The following is a 20,096-nucleotide window of genomic DNA, read 5'->3' as shown; positions in this document are numbered from 1 at the left end:
CACACACACACACACACACACACACACACACACACACACACACACACCGACAGCCCACACCCCTTTCCCCTGTGCCCCCCTCCAAAACACAATAGCCCCTCCCCTCTATGCCCCCTAAAGCACCTCCAGCAGCACCTCTCTTCTGCACCCCCAGGATGGCTCCTTCCCTCTTTCCTGGCCTCCCTGTTTCCCCCCAAAACATGCATACTATGCAGGACAGTTTCTCTGCACAATTCCCCCGAAATACACATAGCCCAGACAACCCCTTTTTCTTATTCTGAGGCTGTTCCTCCCTTTTCTCCTTCCAAGCATATATCTCAGGACAGCCTCTTCCACCTCTTCTTTCTATCCCAGGATCACCTTCTCCTATGTGAAACCTCCCTGCAACATACACGCTTGCCCTAGGACAGCCCCTTCCCTCTATCTTGGGACCACCCCCTTCTTTTTCCTTACTAATCCCCCCTTTATTTCAGGGCCCTCCCTCTTTTCCTTCTTCCTTAAAATAGTGCCTTCTCTCTAATCCAGGGTCACCTCACTCCTTTATTTGACTCCTTACTCTGCCTCACACATAGTAGGACATTCCCTTCCCTGTCATCTGGAGTTACCCCTCCTTTTTATCCCACCCCAGACACACACACACCACCCCCTTCTTTTTAACTTGGGGCCATCCCCTATTTATACATGTACAACCCTAGGACTTCCCTTCAACTAAGGCAACCCTGCTCTCTTTATTTCTCCCTCCAGAATATTCACTCAGACATACTGTAGAAGCTCTCCTTCCTTCTTCTAACTTGAGCCATTCCCTTTATACATCCATCTTCAACACCTCCTCCTCCCTGCCTCAGTCCTTACTCTCCAACTCAAGTCGACTCCCCTCTCCTCTCTCCTCCCTTTGAACCCAGGACAGTTCCCACCCCTCTGTGCCCTGCCCCTGCCCCCATTCCCAATATTTGGAACATCCCTTTCTAGGTATATTTCTATACACATACTTGGGATGCCCCTTTTCCTTTTATCTTTCTTACTTTCCTACTCCTAAACTTGGCATAGCTCCCTCCTGTCCCTCCTTGCAACCTTGGGACAACATTCTCTCTCTCTCCCCCTCCCTCCTCCTTTCTTCTTCCCTTCTAACCTTAGCCAGGAGGAGTATCTTCTCCCATATTGGGGCAACTCTTCTTTTAATAAGGGTAGCTCCATTTTTCTTTATAATGGTGGTAATTTTTTTCCCTTTTCTCATATTCTTTTTCTATGCTTCTGCTTTGGGGAGCATTTTCTTGTCCTTAACCTTGGTGAATTTGAGATCTCAGTCTACTGGCCAAATAAAGTTTGGCTACCAACAGTTCTCTCCCTTCCCTCACCAAAACACCAACAGTAAAACAAGAAATGCGTTAAAAGTACCCATGTCTTTGCCTGAAAGTAGGGTGTTGCTTGACTCTACTCAGTGTGGTTAGGGAAGCTTTTACCATCCTCTTACCTGTCTCCTTGTTCTTTTTTTCCTTTTTCAATACTCATATAGACAGATCTTTCTTCCTCTGCCCCATTTCCCTTTGTTATTTTTTTTTCCTGTACATGTTGAGATTCTGATCCAGAAGTGGGGTTACTTTGGAGTATAAAATTACATGTAGTATGCTAGAATACCAACTTCATCTCCATCCATTTGTCTTTGCCTTCTTACTAGCTGGGTCTATGAGCTGCTGAGTCTGTGCTTTTGAATTTTAATCTCTCCATCTTTACCTGTTGTTCTCCAAGTAGTTTATTCTAGGTTATCAGCACAACCTATCAGAATCTTGGTGTAAAGACAGAAGATTGTGGGGTTTTTGGTAGTGGTTTAGTATTTCCTGATTCTTCGCTAGCCTCTGGGCTGTATAAGATAATGCCTGACCTAGTCTTTGCCCTTGGGGAACTGACATTGCTAAAATAATCTACACTGCACCGAGTGATCTCTACACTGGGCTTACCAGTAGGAGGTGTCCATAGGTGGCTCTTAATCTAATGGAGGAGATAGATAGTCTCTACCCTTAAGTAATCCCTAATCTGATGGGAAGATAGGACATAATGTAAGGTCCAGGCAACTGAAGCAGAGAAAATGTTCGCAAAGAACGATAAAACCATGGTCTTAAGTGCAGGAATGGAAAGTGATGCTATAGGGATTTGGATGGCTAGATTTAGATATAATGCATCCCCTTTGAATAGTTTCAGCTTTTTGGTTTAGTTTTTGAGTCTTCTGTTTCGCTTGCTATTTCCCTAACTCTGAGGTAGATCTCCTTGGGTGGCATAACTGAGATTTACAAGGGGGTGGAAAAGCTTTATAAAATCTTCCTGGCTAGGGAAATCATCTCTTGGGGGGAACCCAGCCCTCCCCATTGCTCATGTTCCAAACTGGCTGTAACTTCACTGGGTCCCTGGGTGTGGCTTCTTCACTCCAGCTGGCTCCTCCCAGTGGCAACATGTAGAGGAGTGTATGCAGGGACCCTCCAAACTCGAGCTCTGCTTAGTTTTCTTTCCATTGCTACACTATGAAGCTGCCTATTGACAGGGTGAAAGTGTGGTCACTGTGGTTGGCTTGGCCAGCAAGCAGCAGGAGAGTGAGAGAGTCCAGGTGGAGCTTGTTGCTGGCAGTTCGCTGCCTTTGCTTCTGCTTGTCCCTGCCCTCAGAATGCCTTCGTCATCCTCTCCTTTTCCTTGAAGCCTTCCCTAGCTCCTCCAGCCCACACTGATTGATTTTTCCCTTCACTGAACTGGTAGAACACTCAGGACCATGCAGTTTTTAGTATTCATGTGTTCACTTATTCATCGGTCCTAGTTTTGTCTTCTTAGCTGGAAGAAAAGGAGGCAGTCATGTCTTTTACTACTTCTGTATCTCTCATAGTTTCTAGGTGTTAGGGAAGTGAATACTTGGTAATTAACATGAGATGCAATATTTTATGGAAAGAGCTCTGGATTAGGAATCAGAGGACCTGGGTTTGAAACCCTTGTCTGTTGCTTACTAGCTGTGTGACCTCAGGCAAGTCCCTTTCCCTCGATTTTCTCATCAGTGCAATTAGGATGTTGTACCAGATGATCTCTAAGGCACCTTCCAGCTCTACATACTATGATCTTGTGACTGTTTGCAGCACAGCCCAGATTACCCATTAGATACTGACCAGCCAGATCATTCTTCTTTCCCCAGAGGCAGCTAACTGTGATTCTCTCTTTTACAGGAGCCTCCCAAGTCGGCTAAAGGGACTGCCAAACCTAACAGCGGGGGAAAAGATGGTGGAGGGGAAGGCACTGAGGAGGTAATGTGTGTGGTTGATTTACTTATATAGGTCTTAATTCCTGAACCCCAGTGCACAGAAAAGGGTATGAGCTACAGAATGCTTGGGTATGGACTCTATATGAATGCTTGAAGATGTGTAGGCAGAGGAAATGAATAGGGTTAAGTCCTTTGTGTTGAGATGAAAAGTTCACCCCAGAGCAGCCAAGGCAAGCTTTTACCATCTCTGAGATGGTTTGACAGCTCTCCTTTCAAACATCACCCCCCAAAAAAACTTGGTCTCCCAACTCTTAAGTGTTACAATTCTTCCTTTTGAGCATAAGAGGTGAAGATGATGGCTAGGAAAAGGAAAAAAAAATGCATGGAGGCATTAAATGAGATGAAGGGTGACCCTCATAGCTTTGGATTGTCAGAGGAGGGCACATTGGGAATAGATTTGTGTTTCTTCTCAGATAGAGATCTACCTTTGCTCATTATCCAATGGAAATTCCTGAGTGGCAGGAAGGATCAGAGTTCAATATATTATAGCAATCAAGGACAGCAAAGCAATAAATGAGAGGAATAAAGGACAAGGTTAGTTAGCAATGGGAAGAATGAAAAGGAAATGCTCAGAATAATGTGTCAGTCAGTCAGCAAGCATTTATTAGATACTTAATTTGTGCAAAGTGCAGGGAATACAAAGAAAGGCAAAAACACAGTCCCTGTCCTCAAGGAGCTCACATTCTGATGGGGAATAAAACATGCAACAATTGTTCATATAGGATATATATGGTGGAAGTGGAAGATAACCTGAAAGAAAAGACAACAGCCTTGGGGGATGGGAGGGGCCTGGGAAAAGCCTTTTGTTTTTGGGAAGCAGGAAGAGGAGGTGAAGAGGGAGAAAGGATGGGGGACAGCCAGTGAAAAAGCACAGAACTGGGGGTGTCGTGTTTGAGGAACACAAAGAAGGCTGCTTGGAGTGTGTGGAGGAGAGTAAAGAAGAAGACTGGAAAGGTGGGAAGGGCCTAGGTTGTGAAGGGCTTTTAAAAGCCAAGCAGGGGGCAGCTAGGTGGCACAATAGATAGAGCACCAGCCCTGAAGTCAGGAGGACCTGAGTTCAAATCTGGCCTCAGACCAAACACTTGACACTTACTAGCAAGTCACCCTGGGCAAGTCACTTAACCCCAATTGCCTTAAAAAAAAAAAAGCCAAGCAGGAGATTTATAGTTAATCCTCCTGGAAGTTAGAAAGAGCCACTGGAGTTGATTGAGATGGAGGGGAGGGGTGACATGGTTGGCCCTGCACTTTAGGAAAATCACTTTGGCTGCTGGAAGGAGGATGGTTTGGAGTGAGGAAAGACTTGAAATAGGGAGACCCACTAGAATGCTTCTTGTGTCGAGGTAGCAGCGTGAGGGAGGAGAAAGAGATGTGTACAGGAGCTGTTGGGAAAGTAGAAATGCCAAGGCTTGGCAGCAGCCTGGACATTTGGAATGAATGCAAATGAGGAGGAGAGACTGATAGGGGAGTTCAGAAGGAGGGAAGTTTAGGGGGAAAGATACTGTGTGTTACTCAAAGAGCTGGGTAATGTGCTCCAACTTCAGTGGAGAATCTTCATGTGAATGCACAGCTTAGCTAACTCTTTACTCTGGGGTTGAGGATCCCGCTCAGGGATTTTTCCTTTTTGCATATTACAGCCTCCAAAGAGGCAGGTGGGAAAAGATGAAGTGGAAACAATTCTCATTTCTGGTGTTGTCGTATCTTGTCGGTTTGATGGGCTAATGTAAAGGTTTGGGTTTAGCTGGGAATTTGAATTACTCAGATTACTTTTGACCTCTGTTATCTTGGGTGATAATGGAAAATTGACTGTATTTGTATTGCCCTTTTTGTTCTTGTATTGAAAGTCAAAATAAGTAAATAAGTTTGACTTTCTTCATTATACATATGGGGAAATTGAGGCCTGGAAAAGATGAGTGACTTGTCCAAGATTACACAGTGTGTAGGAAGCCAAGTTTAGATCCTTATTGACAGTGGTGACATTGGAGGGAAAAAAGAACCTTCTAGGAGACAGCTAGAGATCTAGAACTCAGCAGGATTGGAAATTGGGTCTGACGTTCAAGGCATTGTGAGAGACTTAGGAACAAGGCATAAAGTGGGAGAAATTAGGAAGAGGATTGGTTTTTCCACACCCCTCTTTGGCATATTAGTTAAAAGGTAATAGGTCGCTTCCTTACCCTAAAATGAGACTTAGTCTGGTGGAGCATGCTTGGAGAGCAGCAAGTGATCAACCGGAAGGCCAGAGGGGAGAGAGGAGAAGACAAGAGAAAAGAGAGTTGCCCTAGTGGCTGAAGGTCACTGTGAGGGGGAAAGACTCCCCATTAGACATTAGTGTATCCTGTGTCTTCCACCATACCCCTATTCTCTAAGATAGATCTTCCCCAAAGGGCTTTTAAGGCTAAACCTGAACTGCCTCAGGACCTGCCAGAACTCAGACTTTTTTGACTGAGCCTAGATCATAATCAGCTGAAGGTGACCTGCACTTGGGTATATGGGGATATTGACGGGACAAAAAGGATGGGATGAGTTCTGTTGTTGAATCCTGAGCCTTCTCAAAATACCAGCAGAACATCTTTGAGGGGACAGTCTATGGGGACATTGTGTATGGGGAAATATGTGTGTGTTAAAGAGAAAGAGGCCTTTCAACATTATTAACAACCAGCAGCTGGATTATACTGTGGAACAAGAGTTCTTGAATCATAAGCCTAACAGAAGGACTCTAAGAAGAGATCATCTTCCGAGCCCTGTGTCTCCAGGGAAGACCGACGCCTAACTCAACCCACACAGATGAGAATCTCCCATTTTTTAAAAGATCTCCAGGGAGGAAAATTCCACACCCACCCTGTGTCACTCAGGCCAGCATCTCACAACCTTTGTCATTAGGAAGAACTTCCTAATGTCTTACTTGGATTTTTTAGTAGGAAGCTCCCTGGATTCAGAGGCAGGAGATGTGAACTGGGCTGCTGACCAGCATTGATCTAGGTTACTGAACTAAGATAATTTCTAAGGTCCCTCCCAATGCTAAAGGTCTGTAAGTCTGTTATTCTAAAATTATCTGGACTGTCTCTGCAAAGCTCATCTATAATTTGAGGAGCAAAGGCTTGAAAAACTGCAATGCCAACTTGGTAGGTAATGATTCCTGAGACCCTTAAACTCAGTTCCACCCAGGCTGCTTCTCCTACAGTGTCAGTGTCTATCATGAGTTGATAATTCACTCAGTGCAGAATCCTGTTTTGAAATTTGGTGGAGAAAGACAACAGAGAAAGAAGGAGAACATTCCTCCCTTACAGGAACTTCCACTCTGATAGAGGAGACTGAGTCCCCCCCCAGTTAGGGACCTCAAGTCTAATGGAGGGAAGGGACACACAGAGGCACATGATCTCATATACATATGCACACATGCACACACAGTGGAGGAAAGGGAGGTGTGCACACCTTAGGGGGAACACATTCTTCATACTTGGACATCGGACCTGGACCTGTGGTTTCATTGCTATAAGAAACACCCTCTCCAAGTGTAGGTCAGCGCCTTCTCTGTAACTTACAGCCTTAGAAAGTTGACCAGAGCCTTGAGAAGTTTAAAGATTTGTCCAGGGTCACACAGCTAGGATGGTTTAGAGTTGGGACTTGAATCTGGGTCTTCTTGGCCAGCTCTCTACCTGCTTTATTATGATGCCTTTCCATGCGCAGATAATTCTGGTTTTATAGCACAGAGAGAGTCTTTCTCCTTGGGGAGCCCCAACCTGATGGTGACCCTCACATACAGAGAAAAACAGTGGCTAGGGATCAGGATGTCAGTAGAGGAGATGCTTTCTATTAGCTGAGGGTGTTTTGGGAAGAGGAAATAGGCTGTACTAAGGCTTAGAAGTGGGAGAGAAAATAAACATGGTGATGGAGTGGGTGGGGATCAGGTTTGCTGTGTCACTTTTGTCCAGTCTCAGTTGTGCTCTGGTTGCAGCCCCGATGCCAAAATAAACATAGTACCTAGAGAGTGAATTGGAGTGGAAACTGGTTCTAGAGAACTTGGCCAAGGGAAGCTAAGGGAATTGCCTGCAACTGCTGGTGGGTGTTTGATACTTGAGAGTCATAATTTAGTTTCATTCTGTTGTTCTTTTTTTTTTTTTAATATTAATTTGTTACCCTTTTGTTATTTATGGAAAGAGCAGTGGCCTTGGAGTCAGGTGCCCTGGGTTTAGATCCTGGCTTTGGTACTGATTAGCTATCTAACTGAGCTTAACCTCTGAGTTGCTTAACCTCTCTGGGTCTCAATTTTTTGATCTGCAAAGTGGGAATAAAACTACACATATTGCCTGTCAGACAGGGATGTTATGAGAAAAATGCTTTGCAGACTTTAAAGTTCTATTCAATTGAGTTATGATGTGAAGTCTAAGAGAGCTTTGGAGGCCTTGCGGAATCCCCATTTCCCATGTGCCAGACTGCCTCGCCTCCAAGCTGTGCAGGCACCCTGAACCGTAGAATCATGGAGCTGTAGAAGAGCCTCATCTTTCAGCCTAAACTGCTGTCTCCAAAGTTACTAATGATCTCTTAATTGCCAAATCTAATGGCCTATTTTCAATCCTTATCCTTCTTGACCTCTCTGCAGATTTTGATTTTATCAATCATCCTCTTCTTTCTGATATTCTGTTCTTTTTAGGTTTTCATGGCACTACTTTCTCTTGGTTCTCTTCCTACCTGTCTGACCACTCCTCAGTCTCCTTTGCTTCTCCCTGGCTCTTCCTCTAGGTCATGCCCCAAAACTGTGGGTATCCCACAGGGTTCTGTCCTAGTCCCTCTTCTCTTCTCTCTCTCTACTATTTCACTAGGTGATCTTATCTGCTCCCGTAGATTAAATGATCATCTCTCTGCTGATGATTCTCAAATCTGCTTATCCAGTCCTAACCTCTCTGCTGACTTCCAGTCTTCCATCCGTACCTACTTATGGGACATCTCAACCTGAATGTCCCATAGACATCTTAAACTCAATATGTCCAAAACTGAATTCATTATCTTTCCCCACAAATCTTCTTTCCTGAACTTCCCTGTTAACATTTGAGGGCACAACTATCCTCCCAGTCATCTAGGCTCACAATCCAGGTGTTGTCCTTGACTCCTCATTCCCCTGCCCCCCCAAATATCCATTCTGTTCCTAAGACCTAATGTTTCTATCTTCAAATCATTTCTAGTAGATCTCTCTATTCTGTCGTTACCACTGTCTTGGTGTAGGTCCTCATCACTTCTCACCTGGGCTGTTGAAATAGCCTGCTATTTGGTCTCCCTCTTTTTGTTCTCTCCTCATTCCACCCATCCTCCAATCTGCTGCCTAAATGATCTTCCCTTTTTTTTTTTTTAAGGCAGTTGGGGTTAAGTGACTTGCCCAGGGTCACACAGCTAGTAAGTGTCAAGTGTTTGGTCTGAGGTCGGATTTGAACTCAGGTCCTCCTGACTTCAGGGCCGGTGCTCTATCCACTGCGCCACCTAGCTGACCCCTAAATGATCTTCCTAAAATGCAGGTCTAACCCCATCACCTCCTCCCCTCTGCCCACTTAGTCAACTACAGTGACCCTTTGTCAAATACAAATTAAATCTAAAATCAGATATAAAATCTTCTGTTCAGTGTTGAAAGTTCTTCATAACCTGCCTTCCCTTGTTCCCCACTACCCTCCACCTCTCACTCCCAGTCTTTTCAGTCTTCTTACACTTTACATCTAGTGGCACTAGCCTCCTTGCTGTTTCTTGAGCCAGACACTCCCATCTTCTGACTCTGGGCATTTTCACTGGCTGTCCCTCATGTATGGAATGTCTTCTTCCTCATTTCTGCCTTCAGAGTTTCCTGGCTTCCTTCAAGTCTCAGATAAAATACTACCTTCTCCAGGAAGCCTTTCCCAGTCCCCCATCATTCTAGTGCATTTTTTCCTCTGTTGATTATCTCCAGTTTATCCTGTATGTAGCTTGTTTGTACATAGTTGTTTGCGTATTGTTTGCCACATTAGACTGTGAGCCCCTTGAGAACTGAGACTCTTTTTTTGTTTTTCTTGGTATATCTATCACTTAGCACCATGCCTGGGACGTAATAGGCTCTTAATAAATGCTAGTTGACTGATTGACTGCTTTTAAGGTCCATAAAGGATTTTAGTGCAAACATTTAATGGGGATACTGGTATTTTACTTCCTAACCTTATAGCTTCCAAAGGAAATTCTGTTTCTTCCTTGGATTTTATACTAGCACTCAGTACAGGATTTCATTCTTGGTAGAGACTTCTGAAGTATGAATAGCTGACTCATGAAAGTAGAAGAGGGTTTGTAGCTTCTCAAGATGATGCATCCCATTGGCTCCCCATTCCTCCAGATGATTAGTAGGTCCAGGTGGTAGTTCCCTTGGGTTCCTTCAGTTCTTTCTCTCTTTCTCTCTCTTTGGTTTTTAAACTAAATTAATTTTTTTTCAATTAATTAAAAACCCTCTTCCCCTTCCTACTTCTCCCAATCCTTATTGGAAAAAGAAATAAAAATAAACCTTATGTAACAAATTATGTATAATCAAGTAGAACAGATTCCTTCATTGGCCATGTCCAAAAGACACATGTCTCAATTAGTACCCTGATTCCATCACCTCTCTGCCAGAAGAGTGGCACCATTTTTCATCACAAATCCTCCAGGTTGGTCATTGTGTTGATCAGAGATCCTCAGTCTTTCATGGTTGGGCTCCTGTAGCCTATCGGCATGAATACTTTCTCATCTGTGCTTTGCTTTTGTTTCTATTTAGTGCCTTCTCTGGTTGAGGTGGGAATCTTACTTGACCCTTAGTGAAAGATGAAGTGAAAGAGTTGGTCCCCTCCTGGTGGTAGTGGTGGTGGTGGTGGAGGTGGTGGTGGTGGTGGTGGAGGTGGTGGTGGTGGTGGTGGTGATGGAGGTGGTGGTGGTGGTGGTGGTGGAGGTGGTGGTGGTGGTGGTGGTGGTGGTGGTGGAGGTGGTGGAGACACTTAACAACTCAAGCTCGTGAGTACTCAGCAGCCTCTTACAATGAGGAGGGATGCAGGAGAGAGCTGGGGGTCCTGTTCCACAATTGAGGGAAGCATAAGGTATAGCGGGAAGAACTCTAGCTTTGGACCTGAGTTCAAATCCCCATTTACCACTTAACTGTCTATGTGACTTGAGCCAAGTCACTTCATGTCTCTGTGCCTCAGCTTTCTCATCTCTAAAATTGAGAGTGTTAGACTAGATGTCTGTAATATCTTTCAGCTCTGAACTTATGGTCCTATGATATTTCTCCTTACTGTGATGCTGTGGAACAGCCCTATCAAACCCAAATAGAAAGGAATCTCAAAACCCACAAATTAACATTATCAACGTTGTATTGTATTTTTGTTTGTTTTGCTAAACATTTCTCAATGACACTTTAATCTGATTACACTCACTTTGCTATGAAGGGTTAGGATGATGTATGACAGGGCTTTTGCTTTTATGATTCTTGCAGTCTTGTCTGTTTAGCATATAAAAAAGTTAAATGTTGATCAAGGTAATATATGATCCGTCACAAGACTGTCTTTGATTGATAAAGGAATGTTACAAATAATAAATGCTGTGAAATCAGAGGAAGGAGCGATGACTGAGAGCTGGAGTAGTCTAGAAAGGGGTTGTGGAGAAGCCTGATTTGCCATGCACCTTAAAGGTTGGCTAAGCTTTGGATAACCACAGTACTTTTTTGGATCCTCATTTCCTGAATTGATGTCTCTTGTGTGTGTGTGTGTGTGTCTCTCTCTCTCTCTCTCTTTCTCCTCTCTCCACTGAGACAGCTCCCCACCTCATCCCTACACTGTTTCCATTGGTTCAGGGTGAGGAGTTCAGCACTTTCAGAAAATAATCACATTGTCTGCCCCATGGAAGTCCAGCCTGAGCATGTGTGACTGGGACGTTGCTGTTCTCTCAGGCATAGAAACCAAGGCCTGGGCCAGGGAGGGGCTTGGGTCTAGCCCATAGAACACCTGGGATGGGGGTTAAGCTTTGGCCGTTTTGCCTTTTGCTGTCTTCCTTTCTGCCTTTCTTTACCCTCATGTGGTTTATCTGCCATAGGCAAAAAGGGGAATTCCAGGCTCTAAAGCTAGTCTTCTCTAAAAACAGTTTATAGACATATAAAAATAACTCATATCAAACTTAGTGTGTGCTGACTACTCCCACCTTGCTTTCAGCCTTTTCCACAGTCATCTGAACCTGAGGGCCTCCTCCTATAGGGAGGACTATGCAATTTTTTTAAAAATCCAGAATAGATATAAGGTGGAATTTCTGCTTCCCTCTCCAATTCCGTACCCCAAATCGGTTCATGCTTACCGTCCTCCCTGTAGAGTGAAGAGGCCGGGCATTTGGGCTATACACTGGGGTGGGATTAGGAAGAAGAAGGGGCAGAGGATCATGCCATGGAGACCCAGAGTTGGTAAAGTCTCCGCCTTCTCCAGGCCCGTTTCAGCTTCTAGTTAACGTATGGTGAAAGAATATCCGCTGGTCCGTGTGCTACTCTTCTGCCACATTGGATGGTGAAGAAACAGTAGGGTGTTTAACATGGAAAATCAGTTGACTGTTTGGTCCTACAACCACATCCATGTTTCTGAACTAGTTTTTCTGTGGGAGCTGGCTGCTCAGAAATGTATCTTCCAGGTCTGGGAATGAGACACTTAATTCTTTGGACTCTTGATTTACCTTGCTTTTCCACCGCTATGTCCTACAGCTCTCGCTTCAGCTTCTTTGGATGAAACTGTTCCCTGCTTGGGGCTAAAGGGACTTGAGTTTTGACTGAGCTCCAGGAGCTCTGTTAACCAGGATCATTGTATTGGGAATAGGACTTGTAGCACCAAGGCAGAAAGACAATAGGACTAGGGCCTCAGGGCCAAGATGAGTAGTTCTGGTAGGATATAGGGAGCGTGATCTTAGATCCAGAGTGAATAGAACCAGAGGCCTTTGGTTTTGAGTATATTGGGCTTTCATCAATGACCTGTTTCTCTAGGCCCAGCCTCAGTCGCCACCCCAGCCACAGCCACAGCCACAGCCTCAGGCACCGTCATCCAACAAGCGCCCAAGCAACAGCACACCACCCCCTACACAACTCAGCAAAATCAAGTATTCAGGGGGGCCCCAGATTGTCAAGAAGGAGCGGCGGCAGAGCTCTTCCCGACTAAACCTCAGCAAGAACCGTGAACTGCAGAAGCTCCCTGCCTTGAAAGGTGAGCAGGTGTACCAGGTGGGCATGAGTAGAATTTGCCGGGTGTCAGGTGACATTGGGCATGGGGCAGTGGCAGGGGTGAGGGTAGATGTTGAAGGCTGTCTGAAGGAGCTTGAGGATATACGGTGCTTATGGGGGAGTCCAGTGGGGAAGGTGGCTAGAGGAAGAGGTCCCACCGGCTCTCTGATAGAGTGGACCTTGACACTGTCTGGGGCTCTTTGCAGATTCCCCGTCTCCGGAGCGAGAGGAGCTCTTCATCCAGAAACTACGGCAGTGCTGTGTGCTCTTTGACTTTGTGGCTGACCCCCTCAGTGACCTCAAGTTTAAGGAAGTGAAGCGGGCAGGACTTAATGAAATGGTAGAATACATCACGCATAGCAGAGATGTGGTCACAGAAGCTATTTACCCAGAGGCTGTTATCATGGTGAGGGCTGAGGGATAGTTGGGTGGCAACCCCAGGCATGGGGAGAGGGCCCACCTTTGACTGCTCTGACCTAGGCTCTGCCTCTCAGTTTTCAGTGAACTTGTTTCGGACGCTACCACCATCATCCAACCCCACAGGGGCTGAATTTGATCCTGAAGAGGATGAGCCCACCCTGGAGGCTGCCTGGCCCCATCTCCAGGTAAGTAGGCTTAAGGAGAAAGGGGGCGGCTGTGGTTCAGTTGCCTCTGGTCTCAGATACTGGGGCAGTGTGGAGAGTTCTTTGCTGGTCCTTGAAGGTACTCACAGAGCTCTCAATTCCCTCCCTTCACAGCTCGTCTATGAGTTTTTCTTACGTTTCCTAGAGTCTCCCGATTTTCAGCCAAATGTGGCCAAGAAATACATCGACCAGAAGTTTGTCCTTGCTGTGAGTTCCCAGAATTATTGTTAGTTTCTTATTTTGTTTCTCTTGAACTCCGTGGATGGAGCCTTGTACCTTCACCCCAACGTCTCTAGTTGTTCTTGTCCCTTTATACTAAACATGTCGAATGTTCACTATTCCATGAACAAGGAACTATGGAGAGGGTTAAGAAAAATTGAATCCCTGCTTGAAAGGACCTTCCCATGTAATGGTAAAGACTGACAAATAACAGCTCACATTAAAATGCACACATAAAGACACTATGCCCAGATAGCACCCCTGGGTAAAGGTCACATTGAGATCCCATTTGACTTCTCAGAGGTGCTTAGTCCAGGTCCCCATTCTGGGGCTTACTTCCTTGGCATTCACTGCTTGGGGGCCTCTCTGGTTGATTCTGACTTTACCACACTCATTTTCCCTGATTCTTCCCAGCTCCTGGACCTGTTTGACAGTGAGGACCCCCGGGAGAGGGACTTTCTCAAGACCATCCTGCATCGCATCTATGGCAAGTTCCTGGGGCTTCGAGCTTATATCCGCAGGCAGATCAACCACATTTTCTACAGGTAAAGCTAGGAGTATAGTGACATAGAAAACTCTGGGGCCATTGAAGGGGAGATTGATGGGACAGCTGCAGCCTTCATAGAGATACAGTAGAGCATGGGAAAGAACCAGAGCAGGTAGAGGTGCATTGTGGGTATGGCAGAGATGATTGTTGGCTGAGACCAAACCTGTGCCTCCTTTCCATATAGGTTTATTTATGAGACAGAGCATCACAATGGAATTGCTGAGCTGCTTGAAATTCTGGGAAGGTGAATGAGGAGCCCTGACACTTACATGGGTGAACTCAAGGGCAGGGTGAGGGGAGAAGGTGGTACATTGCATTTAGACCACTCTTCCCAGATTGACAGTAACCTTTTTTTTTTCCCCGCTCAGCATCATTAATGGCTTTGCCCTGCCTCTCAAGGAGGAGCACAAGATGTTTCTCATTCGAGTCCTGCTTCCCCTCCACAAGGTCAAGTCTCTGAGTGTCTACCACCCTCAGGTGAGCTGCCTTTCTCCCTTGGCATTGCCATACGTGGATCACCCTGTTAGCTAGGTCTTGTATAGGAGCTCTTAAGCTGGAGGGAAAGGGAATTTCTACTGAGAGGAGGAATTTTAGAGGAAGGTCAGGTGACTCTCAGCTACCCTTTAAGGAATGAGTTATTAAAAAGTGCGTCTCCTCACCCTGCCTCTACTTTGAGCTTTGTCTTTGGTTATCCTCCAGTTGGCCTACTGTGTGGTGCAGTTCTTGGAGAAGGAGAGCAGCTTGACTGAACCGGTGAGTGATCTGCAACCTTGGCTAGGTCCTTCATGGCCACACCTCCTACCCTTAACCCCAACCCTCTCCATGCTCAGGGATGAGGGAGCCAGAAGTTCAACATCAGTCAACACCACTGACTGACTCCCACGTAGAAAGTTTTTTCCCTCTTCCAGGGGCTTCTAGTTTGCTACAGACATGGCTCTTGTCCCAGGGGCTTTCAGGTCTGTTGATAGAGATGGGGACCTGTACATACAGAGGAAATAGACTAAAAATACAGAAGTGGGAGGAGCTTGAACATTATGATGGAGAATGAGGGATGGGAGAGGCTTGAAGGGCCTGGGACAAGGGAATAAGGCAACAAGTAAGCAGAAATTTGCTTTGTTCTCACCTCTTTCCCCATAGGTGATTGTGGGGCTCCTAAAGTTCTGGCCCAAGACTCACAGCCCCAAGGAAGTGATGTTTCTGAATGAACTAGAGGAGATCCTAGATGTCATCGAACCCTCTGAGTTCAGTAAAGTGATGGAACCCCTCTTCCGCCAGCTCGCCAAGTGTGTTTCCAGCCCCCATTTCCAGGTGAGAGTTTGGAGCCCTGTATCCTGCTGCACACCCATTTTCTCTCAAGCCAGATGCTCAGCAGTGCCCACTGCTCTCTCCTCCCTCTCTAGGTTGCAGAGCGTGCCCTCTATTACTGGAACAATGAGTACATCATGAGCCTGATTAGTGACAATGCTGCATGCCTCCTACCCATCATGTTCCCGGCACTCTACAGGAACTCTAAGAGCCACTGGAACAAGTAGGGCCTGAGGCGGGGTAGGGGGCAAAGCCAGGGGCTTCTCGGGCTTGGAGCACTCCATGAACATTGATTGTTGAGGGTGTATAGGTGATCACTGGACTCTAGAGGAGAGGAGCTCAGAAGGCAGGGCATGACCACAAGCAGGTCTCCATTATGACACAGCTCATTCCCCTAAATGTAAGAGGGAGCTGGATGTGTGGCACCCTTTGAGGCAGGCCTGCACAACCTTGGGCCCGCCAAAGAATTTCCTGTGCATAAAAGGATGTTTTCCTCTACATTTTTTGAAGACTGCCCAAAATCCTTTGGCAGGCTGCAGGTTGTGCAGACCTGCTTTAAGGCCCAATTGTCCTTTCTCACACTATCTGTGGAATGAAGGGCTTTGGACCATGTGATCTGTAAAGTCCTTTTCCAGTCCTAAATGTGGCTTTATTGTAGAGGGAAGAAAGCTTTTAAAATGGGAAAATGGCAGTTATCTGACACAAAATCATAGATTTTGATCTGGAAGGGACCTCAGAGGTCGTTTCATCCGATTTCGCTCTGGATGAGTGTGTACCAGGGACATAAAATTGTTAAGTCATAGGAGTAGATGCCTATGACTTCAGTGCCTACTGTGTGCTAGGCACAGTGCCAGGAGCTTGTAGAGAAGTTGGGGTATAGCCCTGGGAGGGCCCAGGGTGAGTTCTGGATGTCAGTGTCTTGGCCTGCTCTCTTGGAGTACAGGACTATCCATGGGTTGATCTACAATGCCTTGAAGCTGTTCATGGAAATGAATCAGAAGCTGTTTGATGATTGCACGCAGCAGTACAAGGCTGAGAAGCAAAAGTGAGTGCCTGACTCCAGGATTTTGCCTGCTCTCCTTGTCCCCTTTTCCTCCACCTCTGCCTAGCAGCCCTGGCAACTGTTCTCTCCACAGGGGCCGATTCCGGCTCAAGGAACGAGAAGAGATGTGGCACAAGATTGAAGAACTCGCCCGGCTCAACCCCCAGGTAAGCCTCATCCCCAAACCTCATCCTTGTACAAAACCTCATCCTTTGAACAAAAGCCCAGGTATTTTTAGGGTCCCTTCTTGGGGCACAGGGCCTGACTTCTCTGCCTCTCCTCAATAGTACCCCATGTTCCGAGCACCTCCCCCACTGCCCCCTGTATATTCAATGGAGACAGAGACCCCCACGACTGAGGACATCCAGCTCCTGAAGAGGACGGTGGAGACAGAAGCAGTGCAGGTGAATAGAGGGACAGCAGCCGCCTGTGGGGAGGTGACGGCTGTGTGTGCAGAATCTATCTCCTGCCCAGGATCACCACTGGCAACCTCATGTTGCTTTTTCTCCCTAGATGCTGAAGGATATCAAAAAGGAAAAGGTGCTGCTCCGGAGGAAGTCAGAATTGCCCCAGGACGTATATACCATCAAAGCACTGGAGGCTCACAAGAGGGCTGAGGAGTTCTTGACGGCCAGCCAGGAGGCACTCTGACTTACCTCCTCTTCCTCACCCAGGGCCACTGCCCATTCGCCCCTGGGACACTGCTCTGGCCCTTCAGCCCCTGCCCCCCCAGCTGACCTGGGGGTAGGATGGGGTGAACACCTCCAGCTCCCTAAAAACAGAATACTTGGGTCAAAGACTCTCACTGTGTGGCCTGGCCTCCCTGTGACTAGTGTAGACATGCCCTGGAATTGCTCATTGCTCATAGCTGGGATGCCCTCTGCGCTGACTTTGTGACCTTCTCCAACCTCCTAGGGTGTTTGGGGCCAACTCTGAAAATCTCCTTAAATGCTCCTCACCCTCACCCTTTCCCATCTTCACTTGAGTTGTAGATCTCTGTCCTATATAATACTCCTTCTCTAAGGGACCTGTAGAGATTAGCAAAAAGCTGCACTCATCAAAGTTGCTTCCAGCCCCACAGAGGACCAGGGTGGACAATCTCCTGGTTCTGAGGGTTGGAGGCTGATGAGGCAGAGCAAGTGAAGAAAGGCCGGCCCTTAAGCACCAAACTTAAAGGGACACAGCATGCCCTATATATCTCCCAAGGGGGAAAGAAACGTGTATCGGAATCAGTGAGGCCCTCTGATGTACATTCCTTGTTACTTCTTGCCTGACCCAGATTGGACTAGGGGTGGGAAGAGAACCTACATAGACCAGGTCATAGCTCCACGTGGGGTATGAGGCCTCATAGGGACCAAAGGGTAGGAGGGGAGGAGAGTATAGGGAGATACCACCATCTATCAGTCCTTCTTTCTCTAAGCAGCAGTCCGGGGATCACGAACATTAAAAGGGACCACCCTAGGCCTGCTTGAATCCTTATCCTGCAAGGCCCCAGAACTGGGGTGAGAGAAAAGGGTAGTACCTTAAGGTTCTTCCCCAGATTAAGCTGTCCCAACATCTATTTATTTCTTTGTACCCAAGGTCAGACCCTCACCTGCCTCTCATAGGCACCACTGGGGGATTGGGGGTCCTGGGGCACAGATGGCGCCGCTCTTGGCTGTGTACATAGGGTGCTTTATTCTCTGCAAAGTGTTACATGCTAAGGTGGGTTGGGCTTGGGCAGATGTCCCCATATGTACAGAATTGAATAAAGTGGATCTCTGGAGAGAAGTCTGAGTTTGTCTGTGATATAGAAGGGCGTAAGAGGAACCAAATGATTTGGGACCAGGAATTTATCCAGTTGTGTATCAAGGTGGTACTAGGTCTGGTATTGGGACTGTTCTCAGTGGTAGTCACTTCCATGTAGAGGTTGCCTGTCGAGCCTGGAGAGTCTTCTGTACCACATCCTCCCACTGGGCATCCGAAATCTCCTGAGCCCAAGCAGGGACTCCTGGGGCAGGAAGACTTACTCCAGCCATTGTCCGTTTCACCAACTCCACATGTTCTGAAACCATATCCAAATTTCAGTTACAGGACAGAGATGGAACCAGCCTATCACTACCTGCTTCCTGGGAGGGGTGGGGCAGTCCCAAGGTCTTATACTAATTAAGTTCCCCAAAATCAAACCACCCTACAAAACAGCTGACTCCTTTTGGTTTCGGGGCTCATTCCTGTTAGTTATAGTTTCTGACCACAGAGTTCTACTTCTAATTTTGGAACAATTTAGAAATCTTCCATTACCTGGGTCCATGGGTATGGAACTTCTGCTGCTCAGTGCTACAGCTCCCTCCTCTTCCTCATCTTCACTCTCCATAGGAGGGTCAGGCAGGTGCAGCCCCAGGGCCTAGAAAGCAGAAAGAATGGTATTGTAAGCGACCCTTACCTGGCCCCCAGCTGCACATCCCTCCCCACTCAACCAGGAACTACTATAAACATCACACCTGGATACGTTCCTGAATGTCAGTGACAGCATCTTCAATACCTTCCACTGGTGCCAGCTCTACTTCTTCTTGCTCAGGGTCCTGGTTCAGAGGCTGGTAGGAATAGTCTGTTGGGCCTGACCCCAAGTCTTCAGGCTCTTCCTCAGGTTCTTCACTGCTCCAGTCACCTGTGCCATCTGTGGGGCCCTGATGCTGCCCCAGATCCTCATTCTGGTTTGGGAAGATCCGCTCAGGACCCATCTTATCTTCCCCCAGAACCACTGCTGCCATGCAGGCCCGGGCTGGGGTGTCATGGGGGCAGGGAGACAGAGGTTTGGACCAGTTAGGCCCACTTCTAGTTCCTCCCTCAGATCCTAAACAACTATGCACCAACCTCCCCCCACCTCCCATATATTTAAAAGCCTCCAAACTTCATTGTCAGCACTGCCTTTTTCTCACTTCCTTTGAGGCTCTCTGACACTCCCCACCCTCCTGAAATGACTTCTAACCAGGTTCCCCTGGTCCTCCCGTCCAAACAGCTCCACCTGCCAAAGCTGTCTCACAACAAAAGCAGCCCTGGTCCCATCATAGGAGGTTTTCACCCTCTCTAAGGATTTTCCTTCTCTTCACCCCTCTCCCCGGAGTCTCCTCATCCGCCGCCCCCTCCCCCCAGCTCCCTTTCTCTGCTCTCTCCCTCACAGGTTCTCCTTACCCCCTCCAAGGCCTCCTCTGCCCCTCCCGTATCAGGGTCTCACCCCCTTAGGCTGGCCCCCCTCTCCCCATCCAAGCCCACCCATATGGTTTTCTCCCCCCCTCCAAGGGCTCCCTCCTCTGGTTCCTCCCCCATGTGGTTTCTCCCCACTCCAGGGGCTACCTCCTCTGGGTCCCCTCATATGGTTTCCTCCTCCCTCCAGGGGCTCCCTCTGACTCCCCCATGAGGGCTCCTCACCCCGCTCCAGGAGCTCCCCTCTCCTGGGTTCCACATACGGGATCTCCTCACCCTACTCCTCTGGCCCCCACCTGCAGAATCCCGCCCCCCCAATCCCTCGGGTTCCCCCAATTGTGAAAGAACCTGACCTGCTCCGAGCCCGCGGCGGAACCCACACTCCAACTTCCGGGGACGGAATTGTGGGATCGAATTACACGTTCCTCCAGTCCCACCTATTTCTGGCTTCCACTCCCAATTGCTCTAATGATTGACGTGGCCTGGAGGACCGACCAGCTTTCGGTCCAGATAATACAGGACTACATTACCCAGATGTCCCTGGGTCATCTTCGTGGGTGTAGCCTCAAGAAACACTGTTTCCTTCCCTCCCGCCTACTCTCACACCACGGACTACATCTCCCGTGAGGCTTCGGGAACTTTGCTTGGCATTGCGCACGCGCCAC

The 20,096-nt window shown here is 47.4% G+C and overlaps 2 protein-coding genes across 3 annotated transcripts in view; one reads left to right on the top strand and one right to left on the bottom strand.

Annotated features, from left to right (window-relative positions):
• Window positions 1-18,018, top strand: part of PPP2R5D (protein phosphatase 2 regulatory subunit B'delta) — an 18,401-nt gene extending 383 nt beyond the window's left edge. Inside the window, exons 2-16 of the mRNA XM_027838416.1 lie at window positions 3,198-3,275; window positions 12,279-12,495; window positions 12,719-12,918; window positions 13,007-13,117; window positions 13,250-13,342; window positions 13,769-13,899; window positions 14,086-14,145; window positions 14,270-14,378; window positions 14,601-14,654; window positions 15,039-15,209; window positions 15,302-15,429; window positions 16,150-16,251; window positions 16,343-16,415; window positions 16,536-16,652; window positions 16,762-18,018. Coding sequence (XP_027694217.1) covers window positions 3,198-3,275; window positions 12,279-12,495; window positions 12,719-12,918; window positions 13,007-13,117; window positions 13,250-13,342; window positions 13,769-13,899; window positions 14,086-14,145; window positions 14,270-14,378; window positions 14,601-14,654; window positions 15,039-15,209; window positions 15,302-15,429; window positions 16,150-16,251; window positions 16,343-16,415; window positions 16,536-16,652; window positions 16,762-16,899 — 1,782 coding nt within the window. The 3' untranslated portion in view covers window positions 16,900-18,018. The remainder of the gene's footprint in view (window positions 1-3,197; window positions 3,276-12,278; window positions 12,496-12,718; window positions 12,919-13,006; window positions 13,118-13,249; window positions 13,343-13,768; window positions 13,900-14,085; window positions 14,146-14,269; window positions 14,379-14,600; window positions 14,655-15,038; window positions 15,210-15,301; window positions 15,430-16,149; window positions 16,252-16,342; window positions 16,416-16,535; window positions 16,653-16,761) is intronic.
• Window positions 17,907-19,946, bottom strand: MEA1 (male-enhanced antigen 1). 2 transcript variants are annotated; one of them, XM_027838423.1, is made up of 4 exons: window positions 19,785-19,946; window positions 18,729-19,009; window positions 18,529-18,631; window positions 17,907-18,292 (listed from the first exon to the last, which is right to left on the bottom strand). In XM_027838423.1, exons 2-4 carry the CDS (start codon window positions 18,996-18,998, stop codon window positions 18,141-18,143), a joined length of 525 nt encoding a protein of 174 aa, XP_027694224.1. In that variant the 5' UTR covers window positions 18,999-19,009; window positions 19,785-19,946; the 3' UTR covers window positions 17,907-18,140. The 2 variants fall into 2 exon arrangements, with proteins under 2 accessions (XP_027694224.1, XP_027694225.1); XM_027838424.1 differs by lacking the exon at window positions 19,785-19,946 and adding an exon at window positions 19,657-19,734.
• Between the last annotated feature and the right edge of the window lie 150 nt (window positions 19,947-20,096).

This window comes from Vombatus ursinus, unplaced genomic scaffold (assembly GCF_900497805.2).
Source record: "Vombatus ursinus unplaced genomic scaffold, bare-nosed wombat genome assembly UNPS02014826.1, whole genome shotgun sequence".
Taxonomy (NCBI): domain Eukaryota; kingdom Metazoa; phylum Chordata; class Mammalia; order Diprotodontia; family Vombatidae; genus Vombatus; species Vombatus ursinus.
This window is presented reverse-complemented; position numbering and strand designations above follow the sequence as displayed.